This window comes from Mytilus trossulus, chromosome 3 (assembly GCF_036588685.1).
Source record: "Mytilus trossulus isolate FHL-02 chromosome 3, PNRI_Mtr1.1.1.hap1, whole genome shotgun sequence".
NCBI lineage: Eukaryota > Metazoa > Mollusca > Bivalvia > Mytilida > Mytilidae > Mytilus > Mytilus trossulus.
In genome coordinates this window covers 79748125-79773015 of record NC_086375.1, presented here as the reverse complement: position 1 = coordinate 79773015, position 24891 = coordinate 79748125, and the positions used below count along the sequence as shown (strand labels likewise).

Below are 24891 nucleotides of genomic sequence, written 5' to 3'. Positions count from 1 at the left end.
AGAGTCCGCCATATTGGGCTGTGGGTAACTTAAGTTACCCACGACCGTTTAAGCACAGTGAAGAAGAAGGTTGAAGTGGAATCACTAACTTATTTTTACACTTATTAATATAGTTCTAACAATCTTCTTGCAAGTGTCAAGGTACATTTCACCGACGATTTGTTTTTTAATTAATTAAATATACAGCCAAAAATTGTGTTTTGACTAAAATCATGACAATGCGATAAATTGGTTATTTCCACAGAATTTAAAAATACACAATTTTGTAGAGAAGCTATTCCAAATGTTTTTTTTTCTCAAAATCTGTTTGCGTTCATCTTTTGAAATATAAAAAGGCAGAAGTTACAAGAAACCGAAATGTCTAGTAAATGTCTACAATATCGACCTGATTTTTCTCCAAGTAGAACACGAAGGTATATTTTTTATTATATTTTATAATTATCACGGTACAAAAATAGCTTGTATGCAAATTTTCGTCAAACATTCACCGTGAGATCAAAACTGTATCGTCTGCCTATAACCTCAATTTTAAAATCTAGCATATACATTTTTTTATAAGGTCGTTTTCTCCGAGAAGTCTTTCTTGTCATTTGCCTTAAAGGAGTATTTGCTGGTAAATCATGTCCATCGATTTGACTTAAACTCTCATATTTCATTTATAAAAAAACTATTAATCGAGATGAACTTCGAAGATACAGACGGTCATATAACCCTATATAAACATCAATACGAATTGAATAAATTTGAAGCGTGTGCAATCTGTTTGGTTTCCAATAATATGTTAAAAACTATGTTAATCATTGTATTTAATGTATTTTGCTTGTTTGAATATTTTTTAAAACGGTAAAGGTATGTTATGCTTTTTTCATCAGTCAAAACCAATTTTCCTTGGAACCAAAGTAACATTACAATTTATACTGTGTATATAATTTAAAAGTTGAATAAGTTGTACTCTGTACATACCATAGAGAACAAGGTATTTCCATTGCACCACAACCTTATAGTAGTGATTTTACTATAACACTGATATAATGAAAATATGTTAATCAACAAAAAACTGATGACATTGCATTAAATTATACGTCACGTTAAAATGCCATATTTTGATAGGCTAATACACGGGTGTCATTCGGTTTATCGAGAGAAATGAGCGTGAAAGAATATCTAACGGCGGTCAAGTATTGAGCGACGATCGTGAAAGCTCTGGTAACGGATCGTGAAAGACATTTAATGATAATTCTAGGTCGGAATCTTTGAAATAATCTCTTAATTTTCAAAACGCGGAACAAATCCGAATAAAAAAATATGTCTGTCAAAATGGTTTAACTTCCTCAACATAACTGTGAAATAAGAAAGACAAAATATGCAGTACTTTATGAAAAAACACAAAAGGCGCAATGCATGTCTATGAAATTAATTACAAATAACACGCTTTTTGTTACTATAATGGTCATGTTTCAGTTCATCGTGACATATTTGAAATTTAATCTTTGGTGTATCTGATAGTACAATAAAATTAAGGTATGTTCTTCTCTTGAAAGCATTAATTTGTATATGAAAACCTTGAATTTGTTGAATATCCATCAAACTTGATCGTGAGAGATCAGACAACGCATTATTTTGGTCGTGAAAGATAATGCGTGACCAGACATTACTAGTAATCAGAAATCAGTATATCTTTTACCATTTGATAAACCTGCAACTGGTCGAAGCCTGTACTTATTTTGATAAGGATGAACATGAAAGCTTTTTTTTTATTTAACACTTTGCCTCGAAAGTTAAAAAAAAAACAACTAAGACATCTCTAAATAAGTTTGAATGATTCAGCTCTGAGAATCGGTCAAGTGCAATTCAGGCAGACTGACAGTATTTAGCCAACAATATGTATATTCAACGTTTAAACCAAAATGATATCCATCAAACAAAAAATTACAGCAAAACAGCATCTTTCATGAGTAATTTGAGATTGAACGATAACCAACATTTTGTGCAACAGTACTTTCTTAACTTATGTATATACAACGCATATGTGGATTGATTTAACTATATACGACAGACTATAGAATACCAGATCACAAATGCTGTAATGTCTCATCCGCTTTACTTATGATAGTTAATTTTATGGAACGTCTATAATATTAAGGGTTTTACTAGAAGTGTCAAATGCGGTGAATGCGCTTAATCTATTTTTGTCCATCTGATGAAATTATCCTTTTCAATTGATCGTTCTTATGTTGTACAGTTATACCACTGTCTCAGGTTAGGAGGAGGGTTGGGATCCCGCTAACATGTCTAACCCCGCCACATTATTAATGTATGTGCCTGTCCAAAGTCAGGAGCCTGTAATTCAGTGGTTGTTGTTTGTTTATTTGTTACATATTTGGTTTTCGTTCATTTTTATGCCCCACTTACGATAGCAGAGGGGCATTTTGTTTTCTGGTCTGTGGCTCTGTTCGTTCGTCTGTGCGTCCGTTCGTCTGTGCGTCCGTTCGTTCAGGTTAAAGTTTTTAGTCAAGGTAGTTTTTGATGAAGCTGAAGTCCAATCAACTTGAAACTTAGTACACTTGTTGCTTATGATATGATCTTTCTAATCTTAAAGCCAAATTAGACTTTTGACTTCAATTTCACGGTCCACTGAACATAGAAAATGAAAGTGGAAGTTTCAGGTTAAAGTTTTTGGTCAAGGTAGTATTTGATGAAATTGAAGTCCAATCAACTTGAAACTTAGTACACATGTTCCCTATAGTATAATCTTTCTAATTTTAATGCCAAATTAGAGAATTTATTCCAATTTAACGGTCCATGGAACATGCAAAAGGATAGTGCGAGTGGGGCATCCGTGTCCTTTGGACACATTCTTGTTTTTATACAAATAAGGCCGTAAGTTTTCTCGTTTGAATTGTTTTACATTGTCACTATGAGGGGCTTTCATAGCTGACTATGCGGTATCGGCTTTGCTCGTTGTTGAAGGCCGTACGGTGACCTATAGTTGTTAATGTCTGTGTTACTTTGGTCTTTTATGGATAGTTGTCTCTTTGGCAATCATACCACATCCTTTTTTTAAATTATGATTGTCAATGGTTCATAAAAAGAGTGCAAGGTCAGATGAACCATGACATACAGATCTCTACAAATATCCCGTAGACCAAATAAATGTGTTCCGATCCTTACAGTGCCTTAGAAACGGACAAATATAAAAGTTATGCTTGGCCAATTAATTCGAAACATAAGGTCAAAAGTATATGAACCCTGACCGACAGCCAAAAACAGACATCTTACTATCATTCAATATATCAAATACAATTGACGTCATCATGGTCATATATGAAACATGCAACCAGACATGTACACCATACACGAAATACCATGGCGCTATAGCATACAGGTATATAGCCAAAAGGCTAGACAACATAAAACGAACATTGCCGAATTATGAATGATAATGGGTTCAATGTTAGTTGAAACCTTGCAGAAGTCGAAAATGTACACCTCACAATCATAACAACAAACAGTAATCCTAAAGCTTAACGAATCTGCGATACGGACTTGACCACAAAAATGAATCTTCACCCATGAAATAAGGCAAATTCGGGGTCAGGTGAATCCTGTCTGACGGACATGTAGTTTATAGGATCCAATATACAAAATGTGGGTATCCTATAACTAGTGATAAGTGAGTACTTCACATGGCAATAAAAAGCTTCATCCTACAATCATCCAATTATTTTACATTTCATTTTCTGAAAATATTAATACTTTGAAAAGCTTAAACCTATTGAGGATGTTGACCTATAATATATAGCTTTTCTCAATACCAATAACAAATATTAACTATGATATAATTGAAGAATAATTTGAACGTCTTCGTAGCATCAGATCTTTCACGATTCTTTTCACGATCTTCAAAAATACGGTACGTGATCTTTCACGATCCAAAAAATCCATTTTTATGTAAATAGTGTTTTATTTACCAAGTTTCAGATTAGGTTTATACAAAATAACTATAAGAACCATTTGATTAATTTAAAAAGAATGCCCTTATTCGTATTAAATTAGGTTTTCTAGTCGAATTTGTGAAAAAAATCATGTTTGTTTACATTTTGTATGTCATTGAAATGTCGAGAAGCAATCTGCCTTTTGTTGTTTTGTAATAACTATGTACTTTTAAAACTGGATGTTCTCACATACTGATCATTATGTTGAACCATTTTGACAGACAGTTTTATTTTGTCGTAAATTTGTCTGTGTAATTAATGAAATTAGAATATGTATTGACCTTTCATATGTCTTCTCGATTAAATGTCTTTCACGATCCGTTACCAGAACTTTCACGATCGTCGCTCAATACTTGACCGCCGTTAGATATTCTTTCACGCTCATTTCTCTCGATAAACCGAATGACACTCGTGTAATACGAGGGTGTTAATTTACTCTATCACATGGCTGAGAGGGTGACAGTTGTTTTGAATGTTACCCTCCCGTCTAGACCAATCAAAAATCGACAATTGAAAGGAAAATGAATCTAATTTACATTAAGTAATTCAATATGATGCTTAAGTTCTACGGTTTTTTTGCTCATAATTTATAATAATTATTTGGCTGTCAAAATAAAAAAAAAACATATTGGTAAACTTTGATGTTTGTTTTTAAAATACATGTAACGTTTATATAAATATGTACGTGACGTCATAGAAAATACTTTTAAAATACAATTAATCTGTAAAAGACAATAATGATAGGACATTTAGTATAATAAATTATATAACACATAGCTTAGAGGGTGATTGAGCAGATTGGTACCCCTCGAAAAAGCATTGTCAACTTTGGCTTCGCCGCGGTTAACAATGTTTTCTCGGAGTTAACAATCTGCTCTATCACCCTCTCAGCTATGAGTTATTTATATAGTTTTATTCTTAATTTTTTTATTGTTACAATAACTACGAAAATACAAAGCATGTATGTATACCCCTAACATGTGCAATCTCTTGATTATTGTTTTATTATCTTAAATAAAGTAACCTTGAGATACTTAACATCGATTTCATATAATTTGATAACTCGTCGAAGGATTAATAAAACAAAAAGAACAGATTTGAAGGTTGATAAATGTGATGTTGATGAATATTGACCTTTTAAATCCCATACATGTATTGACATAATTTATAATTTCTCTCGAAAGGATATGGAATCCAAATGATGTTCCTTCTCTCTCTTTTTTTCGGGGGTCCTTATTATTGTATTTTTGTGTTACTTTTTTTAATTTCCAGTAAAACTTGTATTTTCCATAAATAGGACGCACCACCAGATAAACAAATACAAATTGTTCGTTTGTTGAATTGTGCATCTAGGGGAAATATTCAACGCATGAAATCGTAAGTTTTTCACATTTTATTCAAAATAAAAGCTAAATAGCTTTTACGGGGCGCCGAATGGGACTCTTATGGTTTTGTACAAAATTCAATTTTGTCATAACAAAATCATTTTTGTCTTACAAAACTATGTGCTACAGACTTGTTTTGTGATAACTTCAATTTTGTGATGACAAAATTCATTTATGTAGACAAAATTCATTTTTGTCATTACAAAATTCATTTTTGTAGACAAAATTCATATTTGTCATGACAAAAGTCAACTTTGTCTAAATGGTATGCAAATATAAACATATTTGCATACAAAATTGACTTTTGTTACCTGATATGGAAATTAAATCACAAAAGTCAATTGTGTGAGGTAAGATTCAATTTTGTTAGACAAAGTTAACTTTTGTGAGACAAAATTGAATTTTGTAAATTTTGTTGAGACAAAAGTCAATTTTGTTAATTTTGATGAGACAAAAGTGAATTTTGTCAATTTTGTTGAGACAAAAATCAATTTTGTTGAGACAAAAGTCAATTTTGTTAATTTTGTTGAGACAGGGCGAATTTTGTCAATTTTGTTGAGACAAAAATCAATTTTGTCAATTTTGTTGAGACAAAAGTCAATTTTGTTAATTTTGTTGAGACAAAAGTCAATTTTGTCAATTTTGTTGAGACAAAAATCAATTTTGTCAATTTTGTTGAGACAAAAGTCAATTTTGTTAATTTTGTTGAGACAAAAGTCAATTTTGTTGAGACAAAAGTCAATTTTGTGACGACAAAATTCATTTTTGTGACGACAAAATTCATTTTTGTGACGACAAAATTGACTTTCGTGAGACGAAATTGACTTTCGTGAGACAAAATTGACTTTCGTGAGACAAAAATCAATTTTGTTGAGACAAAATTCAATTTTGTCAATTTTGTTGAGACAAAATTCAATTTTGTCAATTTTGTTGAGACAAAAGTCAATTTTGTCAATTTTGTTGAGACAAAAGTCAATTTTGTGTAACAAAAGTCAATTTTGTGTAACAAAAGTCAATTTTGTGTAACAAAAGTCAATTTTGTGTAACAAAAGTCAATTTTGTGTAACAAAAGTCAATTTTGTGTAACAAAAGTCAATTTTGTGTAACAAAAGTCAATTTTGTGTAACAAAAGTCAATTTTGTGTAACAAAAGTCAATTTTGTGTAACAAAAGTCGATTTTGTATGCTAATTAGTTCACAGAAACCAAACTTAACTAATTTGAATACAAAATTCACTTTTGTCGCCCAATTTTCAAATTAGGTAACAAAATTCAATTCTGTGTAACAAAAATGAATTTTGTCATGACAAAAGTGACTTTTGTCCGCTGATAGATAATTTTGTATGACAAAATTTTAAATTAGTAGTATGATACAAATTTTGTTAAACTGAACTCATTTTTGTTGAACAAAAGTCACTTTTGTCCGTACAAAATTGAATTTTGAGTACAAAACCACAAGAGTCCCATTCGGCGCCCCGTAGCTTTGGTGGAATATAAGTATTATAATCAACGAATCGTATCCTAGTATTTCTGGTGCAAACATACTCTATAGTTCATGGCTTCGGTATCACTTTAAAAATGTAAACTATAAATGAATGAAATACGGGGCGCCGAATGGGACTCTTGTGGTTTTGTACTCAAAATTCAATTTTGTACGGACAAAAGTGACTTTTGTTCAACAAAAATGAGTTCAGTTTAACAAAATTTGTATCATACTACTAATTTAAAATTTTGTCATACAAAATTATCTATCAGCGGACAAAAGTCACTTTTGTCATGACAAAATTCATTTTTGTTACACAGAATTGAATTTAGTTACCTAATTTGAAAATTGGGCGACAAAAGTGAATTTTGTATTCAAATTAGTTAAGTTTGGTTTCTGTGAACTAATTTGCATACAAAATCGACTTTTGTTACACAAAATTGACTTTTGTTACACAAAATTGACTTTTGTTACACAAAATTGACTTTTGTTACACAAAATTGACTTTTGTTACACAAAATTGACTTTTGTTACACAAAATAGACTTTTGTTACACAAAATTGACTTTTGTCTCAACAAAATTGACAAAATTGACTTTTGTCTCAACAAAATTGACTTTTGTCTCAACAAAATTGACTTTTGTCTCAACAAAATTGACTTTTGTCTCAACAAAATTGACAAAATTCACTTTTGTCTCAACAAAATTGACAAAATTGACTTTTGTCTCAACAAAATTGACAAAATTGACTTTTGTGAGACAAAATTGACCAATGTGCGACAAAATTGACTTTTGTCTCAACAAAATTGAATTTTGTCTCAACAAAATTGAATTTTGTCTCAACAAAATTGAATTTTGTCTCAACAAAATTGACAAAATTGAATTTTGTCTCAACAAAATTGACAAAATTGAATTTTGTCTCAACAAAATTGATTTTTGTCTCACGAAAGTCAATTTTGTCTCACGAAAGTCAATTTTGTCTCACGAAAGTCAATTTTGTCGTCACAAAAATGAATTTTGTCGTCACAAAATTGACTTTTGTCTCAACAAAATTGACAAAATTGACTTTTGTCTCAACAAAATTAACAAAATTTACTTTTGTCTCAACAAAATTGACAAAATTGATTTTTGTCTCAACAAAATTGACAAAATTGACTTTTGTCAAAAACAAAATTAACAAAATTGACTTTTGTCTCAACAAAATTGACAAAATTGATTTTTGTCTCAACAAAATTGACAAAATTGACTTTTGTCTCAACAAAATTAACAAAATTGACTTTTGTCTCAACAAAATTGACAAAATTCGCCCTGTCTCAACAAAATTAACAAAATTGACTTTTGTCTCAACAAAATTGATTTTTGTCTCAACAAAATTGACAAAATTCACTTTTGTCTCATCAAAATTAACAAAATTGACTTTTGTCTCAACAAAATTGACAAAATTGAATTTTGTCTCACAAAAGTTAACTTTGTCTAACAAAATTGAATCTTACCTCACACAATTGACTTTTGTGATTTAATTTCCATATCAGGTAACAAAAGTCAATTTTGTATGCAAATATGTTTATATTTGCATACCATTTAGACAAAGTTGACTTTTGTCATGACAAATATGAATTTTGTCTACAAAAATGAATTTTGTAATGACAAAAATGAATTTTGTCTACATAAATGAATTTTGTCATCACAAAATTGAAGTTCTCACAAAACAAGTCTGTAGCACATAGTTTTGTAAGACAAAAATGATTTTGTTATGACAAAATTGAATTTTGTACAAAACCATAAGAGTCCCATTCGGCGCCCCGTATGAAACAGCAACCTTACGATAAAATAAACAAACATATACTAGTAATTAGTTTTCAATACAATATCGCAAACTGGCAAGCTCAAAATCCACGATACGTTTATCAGTGAAGAATATTCATGTTTGTTGCAGAAAATGAAAATATTATTTGTTTACCATATATATTTTTTTTTATCTGAAAAACAATACGATTCCGTACTAATTTCAGACCATGAAAATCCCCTACATGCAATTCGCACGATCGTCGATGAATTATAGATGATACCAAATCTCCGAAATAGAAAAAAATAACATGTTTACGCTATACCGCAAATAGCATATTGCTAATGTTGATTTCTTTGCGTATCATAATGTTAATGTGTGAATGTCAATGAAGGTTGGAATCATATTATTATTTACCGTTGAATTGACAAGGTCGGTTATTGCAAGAAAATGCACTAGTTTTTAATAATACCAATCAGAGATGTGATGCAAATAAAGATTGACCAAAACAATATTTACACAATCCCCCGTTCAAATTATTGTTTATTTGCATTCAAATTTATAAAAATATCTGTTGACTATCAAAATGACCGGTATACATTATGTGTATATGGTTTGTTGCATTTAAAATTTGATGATTTTATGATTAAAATCTGTTTTTCAATTCCTTTAGGACATAATGTTTTCATTTCTCTTTCCGCATATTTTCACATCCTTTTGCAGTTTTAAAGAATCCAATTATGAAATGGACCTTTGTGATTATGATAACAGAACAGCTTTACATATCGCTGTCAGTGACAACCAGGAACATATTGTCGATTTTCTTTTGGGCGAGTGCAATCTTCAAAATGTAGCACGTGATATGAAAGACAGGTATTTTATTGAAACTAGATGTTTATGAGAAAACCAAAAGACAGTTGGGAGAAAATTCTAAGTAATTCGTTCGTTACGAACATGAGTAGAAATTGTATATAGCTTCTGACAGAAACACGTTTATGAAGAATGTAACTTGATTAACCACGTTTGCGAGCGCTCAACCCTATACCTAAAATAGCACAGTAGTGTAGCAGCACAGCTGTTAAACCGAGTGCGAAGGGGCTTGACTTATTAGATATACAAAAGTACAAAATGCGGATGACGAAAAGACAAAACCTGACGAAAGGCCAGAAGATATTATGTGCCGATTAAAGACAAATATCTATACAATCAGGCTGTACTAGACTTATCAATTAGTGCATTAATCATTCTGGTTACTTTGACTTACTTTTAAAAAAAAAATATCGACATGAAATAAAAACGTGCGTTGACTCTGAAAATACACAACCTCAAAGTGTTAGATAATAAAAACTTGATGTTTTATTGCGTATTCGTACGAATGTACTTATTTAAAAATGTTGAAAAAAATAATTATTTCTGACCTACTATACCAACATATAAGGACGGTAGTGTGAAAGTCGAAACTGCATAACAATATGTCAGCTTTCAAATGAAACACAACCAGAATTAAGCTGGAATCAAGATTCATTTTTAAATGTCAAGTTAACCTAAACTGTGCCATTGCCAAAATATTGACAATGGTGATATGAAAGAATAAGAAGTATATCAGAGTTGCCGAACTCCAAAGCAAATTCAAAAAGTGGGAGTCCAGAAAAGCTGACAAAATCAAACCCTGTAAATTAAAGAAACAAAGTACAAAAAACTTACCATACTCCTAATTTAGTACAGTTATTTTGCGAAAAAAATTTGGGTTAAACCTGGTTTTATAGCTGGCTAAACCTTATATATACCTGGACATTTGAATATATAAGTCGGCAAAGGATAAACAGCAGTATTATAAAACTGAAACTGCTTCAACAAAATTATGAGGGGAAAGGTTAGAAATGACACTCTGTATATTTTATGGACACTATTACGAACTGCTTGGTCCATACGATGTGTCTGTTTCAACAAATAACTAAGGACATTGAACTACGTCATCAAATTGTGGTTTATCATTTACGTCATCTATTCTTTTTAGTACCGAACATGACCTATTTCCGAATATGACTGTTTTGTTGCGTGTGAACTCACATTGTTTTAAGACGTGTCTCGGTATTTGTTCATCCAACATTCATGTATTTAATTATGATGTTTTATCTGTATTTCTGATCGAATATTGTTTTATGTTTCATCGCCTGCAGTTGTAATTCTATTGTTTTTATTTACAAGTAAAGATGATTAATTCCCTAGTTTACTTATATGGTTTTAGTTTAAAGCAACTTTATCTACAGGATTTATTTGGTTTACATATTGATTTAAAAGAAATGCCGACATAGCTAAGAATACAATTATTGCACAGTCACTAAAACAATTCTGTATTGATATGTTTGCAATTGTTATAAAGTACATCAAATAACATAATTACAAACCTAATCGTGATTTATATCCAATTTTCTGAAACTTACAAGTGACGTGACTTTCTATGGCGTTGAAACAATTATGCCACAGACAGTTCGTAATCTTGTTTGCTGTTTTGGTGTACTGTCCTAAATCATGTAGGGTATTCGTTGTTATTCTGTTGTCGAATTTTATACTAATATATAATGTATAAATGTATTGCTCTGTCCTGAGTGTTCTTGCATTCATTTGTAGTATTTCTGTCATGTAATTTTGTCATTTTAGCGGTATATATAACATTGCCATCAAGCGCAAAGCAAAAAATAGATTCAACTCAACCTTTTTCATAAATGTCCTGTACCAATTAAGATATGGGACAGTTGTTATCTAATAGTCCATTTACATTTATGTTTATGCTTTATAGTTGGTGTGGTTTGTAACTCGTATTTAATTTCTCTGAATCGATTTATGACTTTTTAACAGTGGTAAACTACTGTTGCCTTCATTTATTGGTAATAACTTTATGTTGCTCAAAGCATTTATGTACTAAGTTGTAACATTATTTTACTTTCTTATTTTAGATGGAACAATACCCCATTATCAATTGCAAAAGAGCCTGGTAATGAAGAGGTGTACAAAGTTTTTTTGAAGCATCGTATAGTAAGAACATATACTTGAAAAAATAATCACAAAAATACTGAACTTAGAGTAAAATCAATACGAAAAGTCCTTAATCACATGGCGAAATCAAATAACAAAACGCATCAAAAACGAATGGACAAGAACAGTCATATTCCTGACTTGGTACAGGCATTTTCAAATGTAGAAAATGGTGGATTAAACCTGGTTCTATTGCGCTAACCCTCTCACTTCAATGACAGTCTTATCAAATTCCGTTATATTTATATTGATGCGTTAGATAAACAATAAAATAGTAAAAATATGGGTACATCAGTCATCATCGTAAAACAATTTTAAAAGGAACAATTTAACAGAACACAAAAATATCTACTATCTACGATTACATTGATTGATTTGAGTGTCTGACGTCAGAAATATTTAATACGTCACACAAATTTGTCGTTCAATGTGCATACAAACAATATTAAAATTTACATAGGCTATGTTAGCATACAGGGTTAAAAAATCAAAAGTATGTAAGAATAAATTTCAGAAATAAATCGAGATTTAAACTAGTCCAAAAGTTATATATAGAATTTATAAGAATCCAAAAATAGTGGATTCCACTACGCGATGAAATGAATTTGACGTTTGTGGTTCAACGTATATAGTAATTCATAATAGAAATATATCATTATGACAAATAATAGAACAATATCATACTGACGGGATCTTTTAACGTACAGAGTCACGTTATAAGAACAATAGAAATACAAAAAGTCGCATACACAAAACAAACCACTAAAAAATGAAAGCCAATACAAACACATTGACGAGATGTTTAAGTACCGAGCCACGTCAAACGGATATCACATAAAACCATCCAACAATAAAAGTAATATTAATAATAGAACAAAGACAAATGAAAGAACAATAAAAACACGTTGTTAAGATGATAAACAACTTCAGTACGCAGCATCTATACATCAAGACAATCGTGTATTATTTGAGAAGTTGATACGGAATATTTATCAACAAGGTCTTGGTACCTTCCGATGAACTTCTTTTAGAAAAAGGACGAGACGTTCTTTGACATACCCCTGGTTCATCAACTTTCTACTCCGACACTTATGGCGTTTTTCAAAGTCTGAGTAGGAGCTGCAAGCTCTTGAATATCGAATAAGTTGGGAAATATATATCCCATATGCAGGTGAAGTTGGTATATTGCTACTAAGGTGGAGGAAATTTATAATTTCAAAATTAAAATCTTCTTGTTTGTCATAGATTCTGGTACTGAGATGACTGTGTAAGTCAAATTCGAGATATAAGTTTACAAATGAGGCGGAGGAAGCCGTGTCTGTTGTTTCTTTAATCTCTAGTTCTGGGGGATATTTTAATGGAACCCAATCAGAAAAATTCGGATTGTTTATGGAAAGAACATCATCAATATATCTGAAAGTGAAATTAAATAATCTGGCTTCTTTGATCCTCTTGTTTTTGACAAGTGTCTGGAGGAACTCCGATTCATATGAAAATAAGAAGAGGTCGGCATGAAGAGGCGAACAGTTTGTTCCAATAGGAATGCCGACAATTTTTTGGAAAAGTCTACCTCCAAACTAAAAAAATATGTTGTCGATAAGAAACTCCAGCATGCTGACCACTTGTTCTTCTGTGTAGCATGTTTTACCTTTTTCTTTGTCACTATTAACGAAATATGCCTTATGAAATCCCAAAGTAATAAATGCATAGCGTATGTTACCATTTTTATGTTGAAAGGCATTGTGGATTATTTCTTTTAGGCGATTTATCTATTTCCGGGGGAATGGTGGTATACAGGGTTGAAAAATCAAAAGTGTTAATAGAACTAATTTCAGAAAGAAAAAAAACGAGATTTAAAATTGTCTAGAAGTTCTTTAGAATTTTTAAGAATCCCATTATGATTAATATAAAAAAGAAGATGTGGTATGATTGCCAATGAGACAACTATCCACAAAAGACCAAAATGACAAAAACATTAACAATACCACTACGCGAGTAAACAGTTTCACAGTATTTCTGAAGACCCTCTTTCACTGCGGACAGAATTTTGAATGAATGAATGTGATTACTGTTATATCAAAAAATCGGTTTAACAATATAACATACATTTTTAATCGTGTTCATTACCCATGGCGCATGTTTTAAGTGCACACAAGACTAGAATTTTGTTAAGCCAAAACATTTTTTTATCCCTGTGTTTAGGCTTATAAATGGATGGTATCGAGAACACTAAACACATTGACAAAAACATCGTTTTCAGAGCTTTATCGATGTGACTCTTCTTTTTTTTTTTATCTGTATAGATATTAGTAGATACTGAAAATGACGAATATAGAACTTATGAACTTCTTGATGCTGGTGCTAACGGGAAAATAGAAGTACTTGAAAGGTATTTATCTTCAGTTTATAAATATTTAATTATTCGATACACATATAACTACCTAGAGGGGGACTATAATGGAAGAGGAGGGTCAAACTGTGATCGCTACTACAGGAAAATTACTGAAAGAGCTACAGTTGTTGGTTGAATACCGCCGCTAAAGAACTAAAATTAAGTTCTCATTGCATAACACTTTAAAATAAATATTGCAAATGGTTTAATTGCCCTTAAAATTTTATTGTTTTCGACTCTACAAATGAAAATATGTCTTTTCTTGTAACTCGAATATATCAAAAAGATTTTCCATCTTCGTATTATCTGTTTTATGCGAACTTATTTCCATGAACTAGCTCTCATGATTTTTATTCGCAATATCTTAGAAGAAGAGCAAATATGTAGTTTAAGATTTAGGTTTAAGGGAAATAAAGTGATTTTTATCTTGTTCATAGGGCTAAATGGTAGTCAGTAAATAAAAAGTACATATTCGTATAGGATAATGAGATGAATTTCTGCTTGACAAAAGACCTTTTCCGATTTCGAGATAAAAAATCTTTTCACAAATTCAATACACACGAAATGATATCACAGAGACGTGATAAATTGTTCAAAACTTGAATACATAGTCATAAATTGCTCTCATACAAATTGCTTACTTTGATAAAACATAGTTTATAGTAACAGTTAATTCAGTGTTTGTCTCGTGTGTCATTTCTTGATATTGTTTTTTTAATTTAGAGTAGTTTGTGTTGAGCATTAGTCTTCGATAGCTTTTGTGAATCTTATATGCAAACTGTTAAGTCTCAGAACGATTTAGAAGAAAAGTACATCCGTCTATTATTGAAACTGTATATTTATATTAAGCTTTGTGTTGGTTACTGTCCAATTTATTATGCCCACATTGATTGACATACTTTCATTCACTTTTTTATTTTGGCTTTCTAAGGTGCAGCATATTTTAAATGTCTAATTACAGATTGCATAGCAAGAAAGTTAATATGAATTTAAGAGACTATGATGGAAGAACAGCATTACATCTAGCTGCTGCTGAAAATCAATTGGAGGCTGTAAAGTTTCTTGTACATGAAGCAAACGTAGAAACATCTATACCTGATAGGTAAGCATCTGTTCTGAAAATAGTGGCTCTAAAGAGCCAGTGTCGATCACTTTGGTCTATATGCATATCAAATAAATAACAAACATGATTGCATGACAGAAATGTGTTTTGGTGATGCTGATGTGTCTTTCATCCTAATTTACTGAACATTCTTGCTGCTTACAACTATATCTGTCTACAATGAACTTGGCCCAGTAGTTTCAGAGGGAAATTCTTATAAAAATTACAGAAATTTACCAAATTTATGTAAATTGTAAATAAAAAAAAAACTATAAAAGGCAATAACTCCTTAAGAAGTCAATTGACTATTTTGGTCGTGTTGAATTGCTTGTAGATCTTACTTTGCTGTACATTATTGCTGTTTCAATTATTATACTATAGTTCGTTTCTATGTGTTCAACATCTTAACGTTGAATTTATGTTGTGTCGTTTGTTTCATTTTATATTTGAGTGTGAATTCACATTACTATAAGACGTGTCACGGTACTTTTCTATCCATTTTTTTTAATTTTGATGTTATATTCATCTCTATATATAATTATATTCAAGATTTAGAGACAACAACCCATCAACGGGTTGTCTGATTAATCCTGAAATTTGTGGGCAGTTAGATCTTGACCTGATAGACATTTTTACTCCATGTCAGATTTGCTATAAATGCTTTGGTTTAAGAGATATAAGCCATAAACTGGCTTACCCCTATGTTCTATTTTTAGCCATGTCGGGCGGAGTAATCGGATACATTTTAAAAACTAGATAACCCTAGTGATGCCTTTGGCCAAGTTTGATTAAATTTGGAAGTAACTTCAGAGTGTGTATGAGATTTAGATTTATCTGTTGTAAATTTTTCAGACGAATCCGACAACCCGTTATTGGTTTGCTGCGCCTTAGTTAATAATTGTATTGAAATTTTGCCTTTTTATGTTATTATCTGACATATCATTATAGTATCTAATCATTTCTAATAACTTATACTTTTAATTATGATTTTAACTTTATTTTACATGATTTCTAAAGCATCTGTCAATAAAGATGAGCGACACAGGCTAATGCGATACTGTAGTTAAATATGAATCTGGTTTTATAGCGCTAAACATCTCACTTTTATGACAGTCGCATCAAATTTCGTTTTTTTTACAACGATGCGTGAACAAAACAGACATAATCGGTAAAATAGTCAAAATATGGGTACTATAGTCATCACTGTGTATCAATCTCAAGACATCTATCAAATTAAAAAGCACATTCCTTGTACAAAATACACACTATTGAATATATACATATATAATTATAATAATCAGAAATCCATTTTTACGGCCCCTAGTATTCTAAGTCTTCTAGTATAAAGACACTTTGTCACAACACCCTCACTTTAAGTTCATTATAATGTATATAACTTTAATATCACAACAGTCACTCATAATAAAATTCACAGAAATTCAAATGCGTTAATTTTTTATCATCTTTTGACTTCTTTCGAACTTCTATTCCAATTGTCGCATTTACCATGACATTCTATTAATTTTATTCTAAATATGTACTAAAATATCAAATGTCAAAAAAATATTTAAGCAACTTTTGGTCGACGTTTGTAAAAGATTTTTATTCTTTTCAGGGAAAATAGACGACCTTTAGATGAAGCTAAAAAAGAAGAAATTAAAAGTCTTTTGAGAGCCTCAAAAACTGAACTTAAAAACTCTACATATGTCAAGGTGAGTAAGCTGATGAATAAACATTTTAGATTCTTAAATATATTTATTATATCAATTACTAATAGAACAACATGTGCATTATGGAAACTATCTTATAGTTTTGTAATTTTTCCTTGAAAACGATAAGCAGTTTCTTGAATAAGAGGTTTTAAAAAACACCACATGTATCATGTGAGTTTCATTTGAAACTTAAAAATCGTGGCACGGAAGGACAGAAGAGATCATTGGTCTTATTTTAATGACAATCCCAATTTGAACAAACATTCATACATTGAAGGCCGTACGGTGACCTATAATTGTTAATGTTTGTGTCATTTTGGTCTTTTGTGGATAGTTGTCTCATTGGCAACCATACCACATCTTCTTTTTTATATACACTCTAGATTTCACGTGATTTGTGAACACCGGATAAATGTGATATTTTCTAATCATCAGAGACTTATTTCATTCGGGAAATAATCAAAGGCAAGTAAGAATGAACTTTGATATATATTTTGGAAGAATTTTCTTTAACGATCTATTATCCCATTAAATTTATGTTTGCATAACTAGGGGATCTAAAAGCCTGCGTCGATCACTTATCGGTATATGTTCATAGTTAACAACAATTACCATCTGCACCATTGCAGACTTAATAATGTGTTATCAAAGTCCCCCTTTTTTGTATATAGTATAAAATTGAGAATGGAAATGGGGAATGTGTCAAAGAGACAACAACCCGACCAAAATAAAAAAACACAACAGCAGAAGGTCACCAACAGGTCTTCAATGTAGCGAGAAATTCCCGCACCTGGAGGCGTCCTTCAGCTGGCCCCTAAACAAATATATACTAGTTCAGTGATAATGAACGCCATACTAATTTCCAAATTGTACACAAGAAACTAAAATTTAAAAAGACAATATTTGTTATTAACTTGTTCTGTATACAGTTTAACTCTACCGCTTTAGTTTTTGCCCAAAACAAAAAAAAGTTTGTTTATTTAAAGCCGTGTCGGGCAGATGAGCAGGCTGAGACTTTTTTTAACTAGACACCACAATGATATTTGTACCCATGTTTGGTAATATTTTTTAAGTATTTACAGAGGACAGGTCGTGCTAACTTCGTACAGGTGCATAATCGCGACAGGGTTAAACATGTGTGCTTATCCTTCCGGAGCACCTGAGATCACCCCTAGTTTTTGGTGGGGTAAAAAACTGACATGCCAACTCGAGACCTAAATTAAACAGATAGAAAGAGTACGTCCTCTTCGTATGAAAATCAAGCACACTTCCTCCCGTAAGGTTTAGTATCATACCATTATGAAATATACGTGAAGATAACCCGTATAATGCCAATAATAACGGTTTTAGAACTTTATTTACGTTGTAAAGACTCTATAGGTGAATCAATGTATTTCAAAAAAATATCACCATTAATGACTTGACAACAGTATTATTACTATATCCCTTTTGAATATGTTTTGTTAGCTTTTCAGATGAATGGCGACATTTTTGTGATTTGCATATAATATTACCATAAATGATAGGATATGAAATATCTGAACATAAGGGATCTCTTTTCGTTGATTTATATTTACGAACGATTTTCAATGTGCAAAGATAAAATTTACTTAATGTATTATGTTAAAATGGGTTTATTACATGTTTAAGCCTTCAACGAGTAGTCAGACAACACTCATGGTAATGGACGCAGCTTCAAAAGGACAACTGCATAACCTGAAAGACAGGTATATAAACACTTTTTCTTTCTAAAACCTGAATTTATCACTGGCATGTCAATGTTTAGCATATCAAGATACCTCTGAAATAAGATAACCAAGTTGCGTTACTAAGTAATTTCGTTTTAAAGTAACCCATTTGATGTCAGCAATTCGAAAGTTGGATTACTAAGTGTTCTTAAATAGATATATTATGTTGTTGTCGTAGTCATATTAATTTGCAGCTTGTTCACTGCAAATTTAATATTGTGACATTTAGCTATTTATTCGTAGAAATCTATATCATCTCTATGTTTGATTTATTTTACTGTTTTAAAATTTTAAGATCTAAATATATTGACAATCCATATTCAAAGTTTGACACTAATTTTATTGAAATGTGAATAAATGGGTTTTTATTTCCTACGTACTCTTTACACCATGCCCAATGATAACAAACGCATATAAAATTCTTGGTTCAAATACTAATAGACCAGGAAATGTTGAGTATTGTAATGTTTATGATTTAGTAAAAGTTTTCTGCAGTGGGATATTACTTAATTAAGATTCAAAATTACAATCAGTGCAAAAGAAAGAATTTGGGATTTTTTTATATAGGATAAAATTGTCCTGTAAAGATGCTTTGTACCTATGATTGTGTGAATTAAATAGGAAACAAAATAACTTTCCTTCGTCACTTTTTTAGTCATGTTACTCTTCTGTCTATTACAGAATTTTAACCCTGCTATCTACGATAAATTTATTGACATGATATCAATATTTGTCATGTCCGTAAAATGTTAGCATCTATTGCACATACTTTGAGTGAAATAACGTTTCATTATTGGTTTCATTGTTAAAGTACATGTTCACCATGTTTGAAAATATCAGATTATTACATGGCATTTTTCATATCGCATGTATTATCAGCCCTATGTTCAATTTCAGCACAAGAGCCGAATGACTCGAGGGTTGATATTGACCGAGGGTTTATAATACATGCGATATGAAAAATGACATGTTATTATCTTTTTATCATATGCTTCAACAATGGGGAAAAATAGCAGATTCATATATTGATCCTTTTACGTAGTTCCCAAATAGAAGTTCAAAGAGTGAAAAGTTTACGGACGTCGGACCTCAAATTTAATACATTCGATATGAAATCTTTCTTTCATATGCCTCAGCAGAGAAGAAAAATGTTTTAATATGGACGAATCGACAAAAGTATACATAATGAACACTGTTTGGAAAAGTCAACTTTTTTTAAGTAACTTTCTAAATTATGTTTGAAACTTTTAAAAATGCATTTATTTCATAATTTGTTTGTTGTATTTTGGGGTTTTTTTTATTATAATTTTACACAATATACTTTCCAGTATCCAAATAATTGTATTGTACACTGCTTTGTTATGTTTTCATAGAGAACGTAGCATTGAGTTGGGGTTTTTTCCGGAATTTGAGGAGTATCACCGGAATGCCATGCGATAACGTTACGTAAAAGCATGTGATAACAATCGAAGCATGTGATAAACTTTTTATATCAGCCCGCTAAGCATCAATTCGAAACATATGGAATTTACGTTAATTTAATGCTATTATCATACAGTAAAAATCATATTTTATTTAACCTTAGTATTTGAGAAGTACTGTTATTTGTATCGTTATCAATTAATTGTAAAGTTTGATATTATCAAGAAAACCTCGATAAAAATTAAGGCCTAGTTTTGGCCCAAGAAAATAAAATGTTTGATAGCCATTTCAAATTGGCACATAATGTTAAGAAATTCATTGAGTCATGAAATATAAATGAAAAACATAAAGATTTTTATCTGATGACGTCACAATTACGTCATAATATGTACTGTTTTCACAAAAACGATAAAAAATACAGAATTTATGCAGTTTTCTATCTTTATTTACGTTGTAGAAACATCCTGCTCAGCCAAGAAACAACAAAATAATTTAACAGAAGCTTTATTATAATTATTGGTATAATCTCACCAAAAATTAAGTTGTTTCTTGGGTGCGCACATACTTTTTCAATCTAAAATATACTTAAAATTTGATGAAAAAACAAGGAAAATCACGAAATTTAACATAATATGCAAATTAAGTTATGATTTGTTGCCATGGTAACTTGTTCGATGTCAAATTTGTTTTGTTTTTCTTAGTACCTTATACCTTAGTTAAGTTTTCATGTATTTAAGAATATGTATGATAACTTTTAAATTTGCCGTAATTTTTGGGCCAAATAAGGGCCTTATTGCCCCTACTCCCTGCCAGTAAAACACTAGAAACGTATATTAGACCGAATAAGTTATACCTTCCAAACTGTACCTCTTGTTGTGCATTTGTTGGTATTGGACTTAATCAATTAGGTAAAATGTATATAAACTATTAATCTTTAGAATTACATACAGACTGTAGAATACTGCCAATCTTATCAATGAATCATCCTGGTGAATAAATGATGATGGTTTTTTTCATTTTGTAAATTTGATAATCATGATTTCACTCTACAGCATTCTTTCTTTCAGCTTTTCATACTTTCCGATGGATAGCTGTGACTATTTTAAAAACACGCCTTTACATGTTGCTGCATCAAAAGCCAAGTTAGATGATGTCAAATATCTTTTAGATGAAAGGAAAGTTTCTCCGTTTGTTCGAAATAGGTAAAAATCCTTATCCATGTTCTGTTTAGCGAATTACTATATGTCTTAATTTACCTGTACGCATATTGTTTTTCTTCCTTCGACTATTATAACAACATATGAAATGCTGACAGGATAGTAAAGAAAATTCATAATACAATAATCTACCAATACCGTTAATGAAAAGAAACTTCTATTCCTTTCGTGTTGATGTGTTTTGAGCTTTTGATTTTGACTTGTGATTAATACTTATATCTAGAAATTGACTATGAGGGTCGGTTGAAAACTAACTTTACGACAAAAGAGATGATTTCAGCCTCTCAATTGTGACCTTTAAATTCTCTAACCAAGAGTTCAAAATGATGAAGTTGAAATCATCACTTCGTATATTTTACGCACGCCATCACGAGTTGGTTGACAGTTATGGAATATCCGATATACAGATGATATCTGATATGTTCCTTATTTCGTTACTACAATCCCGTTCATGAATATCACATACCGATTTAGACTGGTTACCGGCGTTGTAATAAGTGGAGCAACACGATGTGTGCGACATGTGGAGCAGAATCTGATCACCCTTCAGGAGAACAAGAAATCAACCCCAGTTTTTCATGGGGTTTGTGTCGTTGTTGACACTATTTGTGACACTTTGTTCACGCATATATGTCAATATAATGGAATTTGATGCGACTATGAGGTTAAGCGCTTTACAACAAGGTTCAATCCACCATTTTCTACATTTGAAAATGTATGTACCAAATCAGGAATATGACAGTTGTTGTCCATTCGTTTGTCGTTATTATCATTTGATTTGGCCACTTGATTAAGGGCTTTCCGTTTTGAATTTTCCTCAAAGTTCAGTATATATTTGTTATTTTACTTTTTTCTAGATGTGAGAAATAGGAATAAGTTATTATTATTCAATGAATTAAAAATTCTTGGAACAAGACAGCACCATTGCAAATATTCACAACAATGGTTTATGTTGTGTGCTTAGATATTCTACTATCCTTTGCTTAAAAATTTTTGACCTCCCCACTTTCGTTGTCAAATTATTATCCCTTACTATTTTCCCGACTTTATTCACCATTTTAAGAGGTCAAAAACATGCCGGTTTCTAGTACAATATACCATCGAACAGATTAGTGGCAATAACTATAGACATTCAAACCTGTGACAACTACTAAGTGATGAAAAATAATGCTTTTACGTAAAATTCGGTAAGTATTTTGATGTCATCAATATTAGCTATGTTATGCCCCACCTAGGTCCATTATTTTTGTCGATCTGTTCGTCCGATCGTCCTTCCGTTTAATCGTTTGTCCGTCCGTCTGGTCCACTTCAATTTAAAATTTCGTTGAAGTTTTTGGTCAAGATAGTTTCTGATGAAGTTGGAGTTCAATCAACTTGAAACTTTGTACACATCTTTCAAATGATATTGTCTTTCTAATGTTCATTCCAAATGTCATGATACACTGAACATATCAAATGAACGGGTAAGTGGAGCATCCGTGTACTGTTGACAAATTCATGTTACCACAAAAGTATGTTTAGAAACAATATCCGATCATGTCAAAAATAGAGCAACACATGTGATTTCGTACATATTAACCATTTACATTACATCTAAGATTGACAATTACAACATAACAGAGATTTTTCTTGCACATTGTCCCCAAATGAATAAGTCCTGTACAATCGAACTTGGCATCGTAAACAGTTACCAACCCTAAAAGTTGGTAACACAAAGACCCGAAATATGGAATGTCAAAGCCCATCAAAAAGAAGTTTGTTTTGTCATAAAGAACATACTAATATGGTCATTGAATAGCTAGTTATGTCTCAAAATTAACATACATTATTGTGTATTGTTGAACTTAAATAGGTAAAAAATGTTTATGATGAATTTATCATTATATCAGCAACGATTGTAAGAACCAAAAGTAATAATTTTGCAGTCCTCATTCAAACCAAATATTTTTTAAATTTAAAAACAACCATGAATGATCAATTATTTCTAACTATACAACTGTATCAATTTGATTATATTAACAGTCCACCAGCAGAGGCATCGACCAAGGTAGTAAAAACATAAGCAGTATCAATTGTATTGAATAAATAAAGGCAACAGTAGTATACCGCTGTTCAAAACTCGTAAATCTATGGACAAAAAACAAAATTGGGGTAACAAACTAAAACCGAGGGAAACGCATTAAATATAAGAGGAGAACAACAAGATTTGAATTTCGTCTATAGATATCTCTTCAAGGATGCTCGTAGCAAAAATAATTGAAAATCTGAGGTTTATTAAAAAAAATGAACCGCTATTAACAACAAAGCACAAATCATTATGAAAACATATAGGTGATATTTGGGCTTATATGCATACGACTATTTAATTTAAGATTTGTTCCGAACGACAGATTATTCTATATTTCCTATAATAGATTATTACTACGATTTTATATCTTTACTGAAGTGGTTTTATCCATGCCAACCAAAAGCTTTGCATTCGGGAGATCATGTGTTACTTTTCCGTTACAAATTATCCTTTTGGTCAATCAAATTTCATATAAATATGATGTGATTAACCTAAAATGTTTTTATGTTGCAAAATAATGTGTTCATTTTTTACAGGGTTCAAATGAAATTTATTCTCGATAAAGAGCAGCCTAATCTTTTTCAGCTTTTGGAAAACACCGATTCAATTAGTGGATGAAAAAATTCTTTATTGGCAGAAGAAGGAACTCATGGCTCCTGAAAATAATGTGACACTTTTAAAAAATGCATCTGTAGATGTTCTTTTAAATATTAAAACATCTAGAAAACAAGACTTTAAGGTTGTTAAAAATGTACTGGAATCGGCTGTAAAAGATGCAAAAGGAAAACAAGTTGAAGTAAGTTTTTTCTAAGAAACATTAACACCAGGTTGTGTTTATATATTATATCATTAGACAAATAGTATTATATAAAAGAATGCAATATCTCTAGTCATATCTTCATAGATCTTATTAGGGCATCTCTTGCATTCTAAAATTTGATTCAAAAAATACTAATTATCAGATATATATTTTCATTCCTTTATCTGCATTGTCCTGAAAAATTAAAGATATCAGGATTTGTTAACAGTGTACGCTGTATTTCTTAATGTTGTAATTTATAAAAGATATTTGACTTCACAAGGCTTCCAAATAACAAAGTCGAAGAGAAATAAATAGGATATTTGAACATATAAAATATAAAGCTCATGAAATATAGGGGAAAATGTATTAAACGATTTGAAGTAGCATTAAAAGAGGGACGAAAGATACCAAAGGGACAGTCAAACTCGTAAATCTAAAACAAACTGACAACGCCATGGCTAAAAATGAAAAAGACAAACAGAAAAACAATAGTACACATGACACAACATAGAAAACTAAAGAATAAACAACACGAACCCCACAAAAAACTAGGGGTGATCTCAGGTGCTCCGGAAGGGTAAGCAGATCCTGCTCCACATGCAGCACCCGTCGTGTTGCTTATGTGATTACAAATCGGGTAAAAAGTCTAATTCGGTAGGTCAAATTCATGAAAGGGAAGGGGATTGTTGTTACGACGTAAGGAACATATCCGATATCATTTGTGAAACGGTTATTCCATAACGGTCA

General features: G+C 31.1%; 1 protein-coding gene across 1 annotated transcript; it reads left to right on the top strand.

Annotated features, from left to right (window-relative positions):
• The first annotated feature begins 5293 nt into the window (after positions 1 to 5293).
• On the top strand, positions 5294 to 24153 carry LOC134711054 (alpha-latroinsectotoxin-Lt1a-like). The gene is made up of 9 exons (XM_063571483.1): positions 5294 to 5372; positions 9369 to 9518; positions 11603 to 11681; positions 13985 to 14070; positions 15035 to 15175; positions 16791 to 16887; positions 18538 to 18614; positions 21125 to 21259; positions 23928 to 24153. Exons 1-9 carry the CDS (start codon positions 5365 to 5367, stop codon positions 24151 to 24153), a joined length of 999 nt encoding a protein of 332 aa, XP_063427553.1. The 5' UTR covers positions 5294 to 5364.
• Positions 24154 to 24891: the final 738 nt, after the last annotated feature.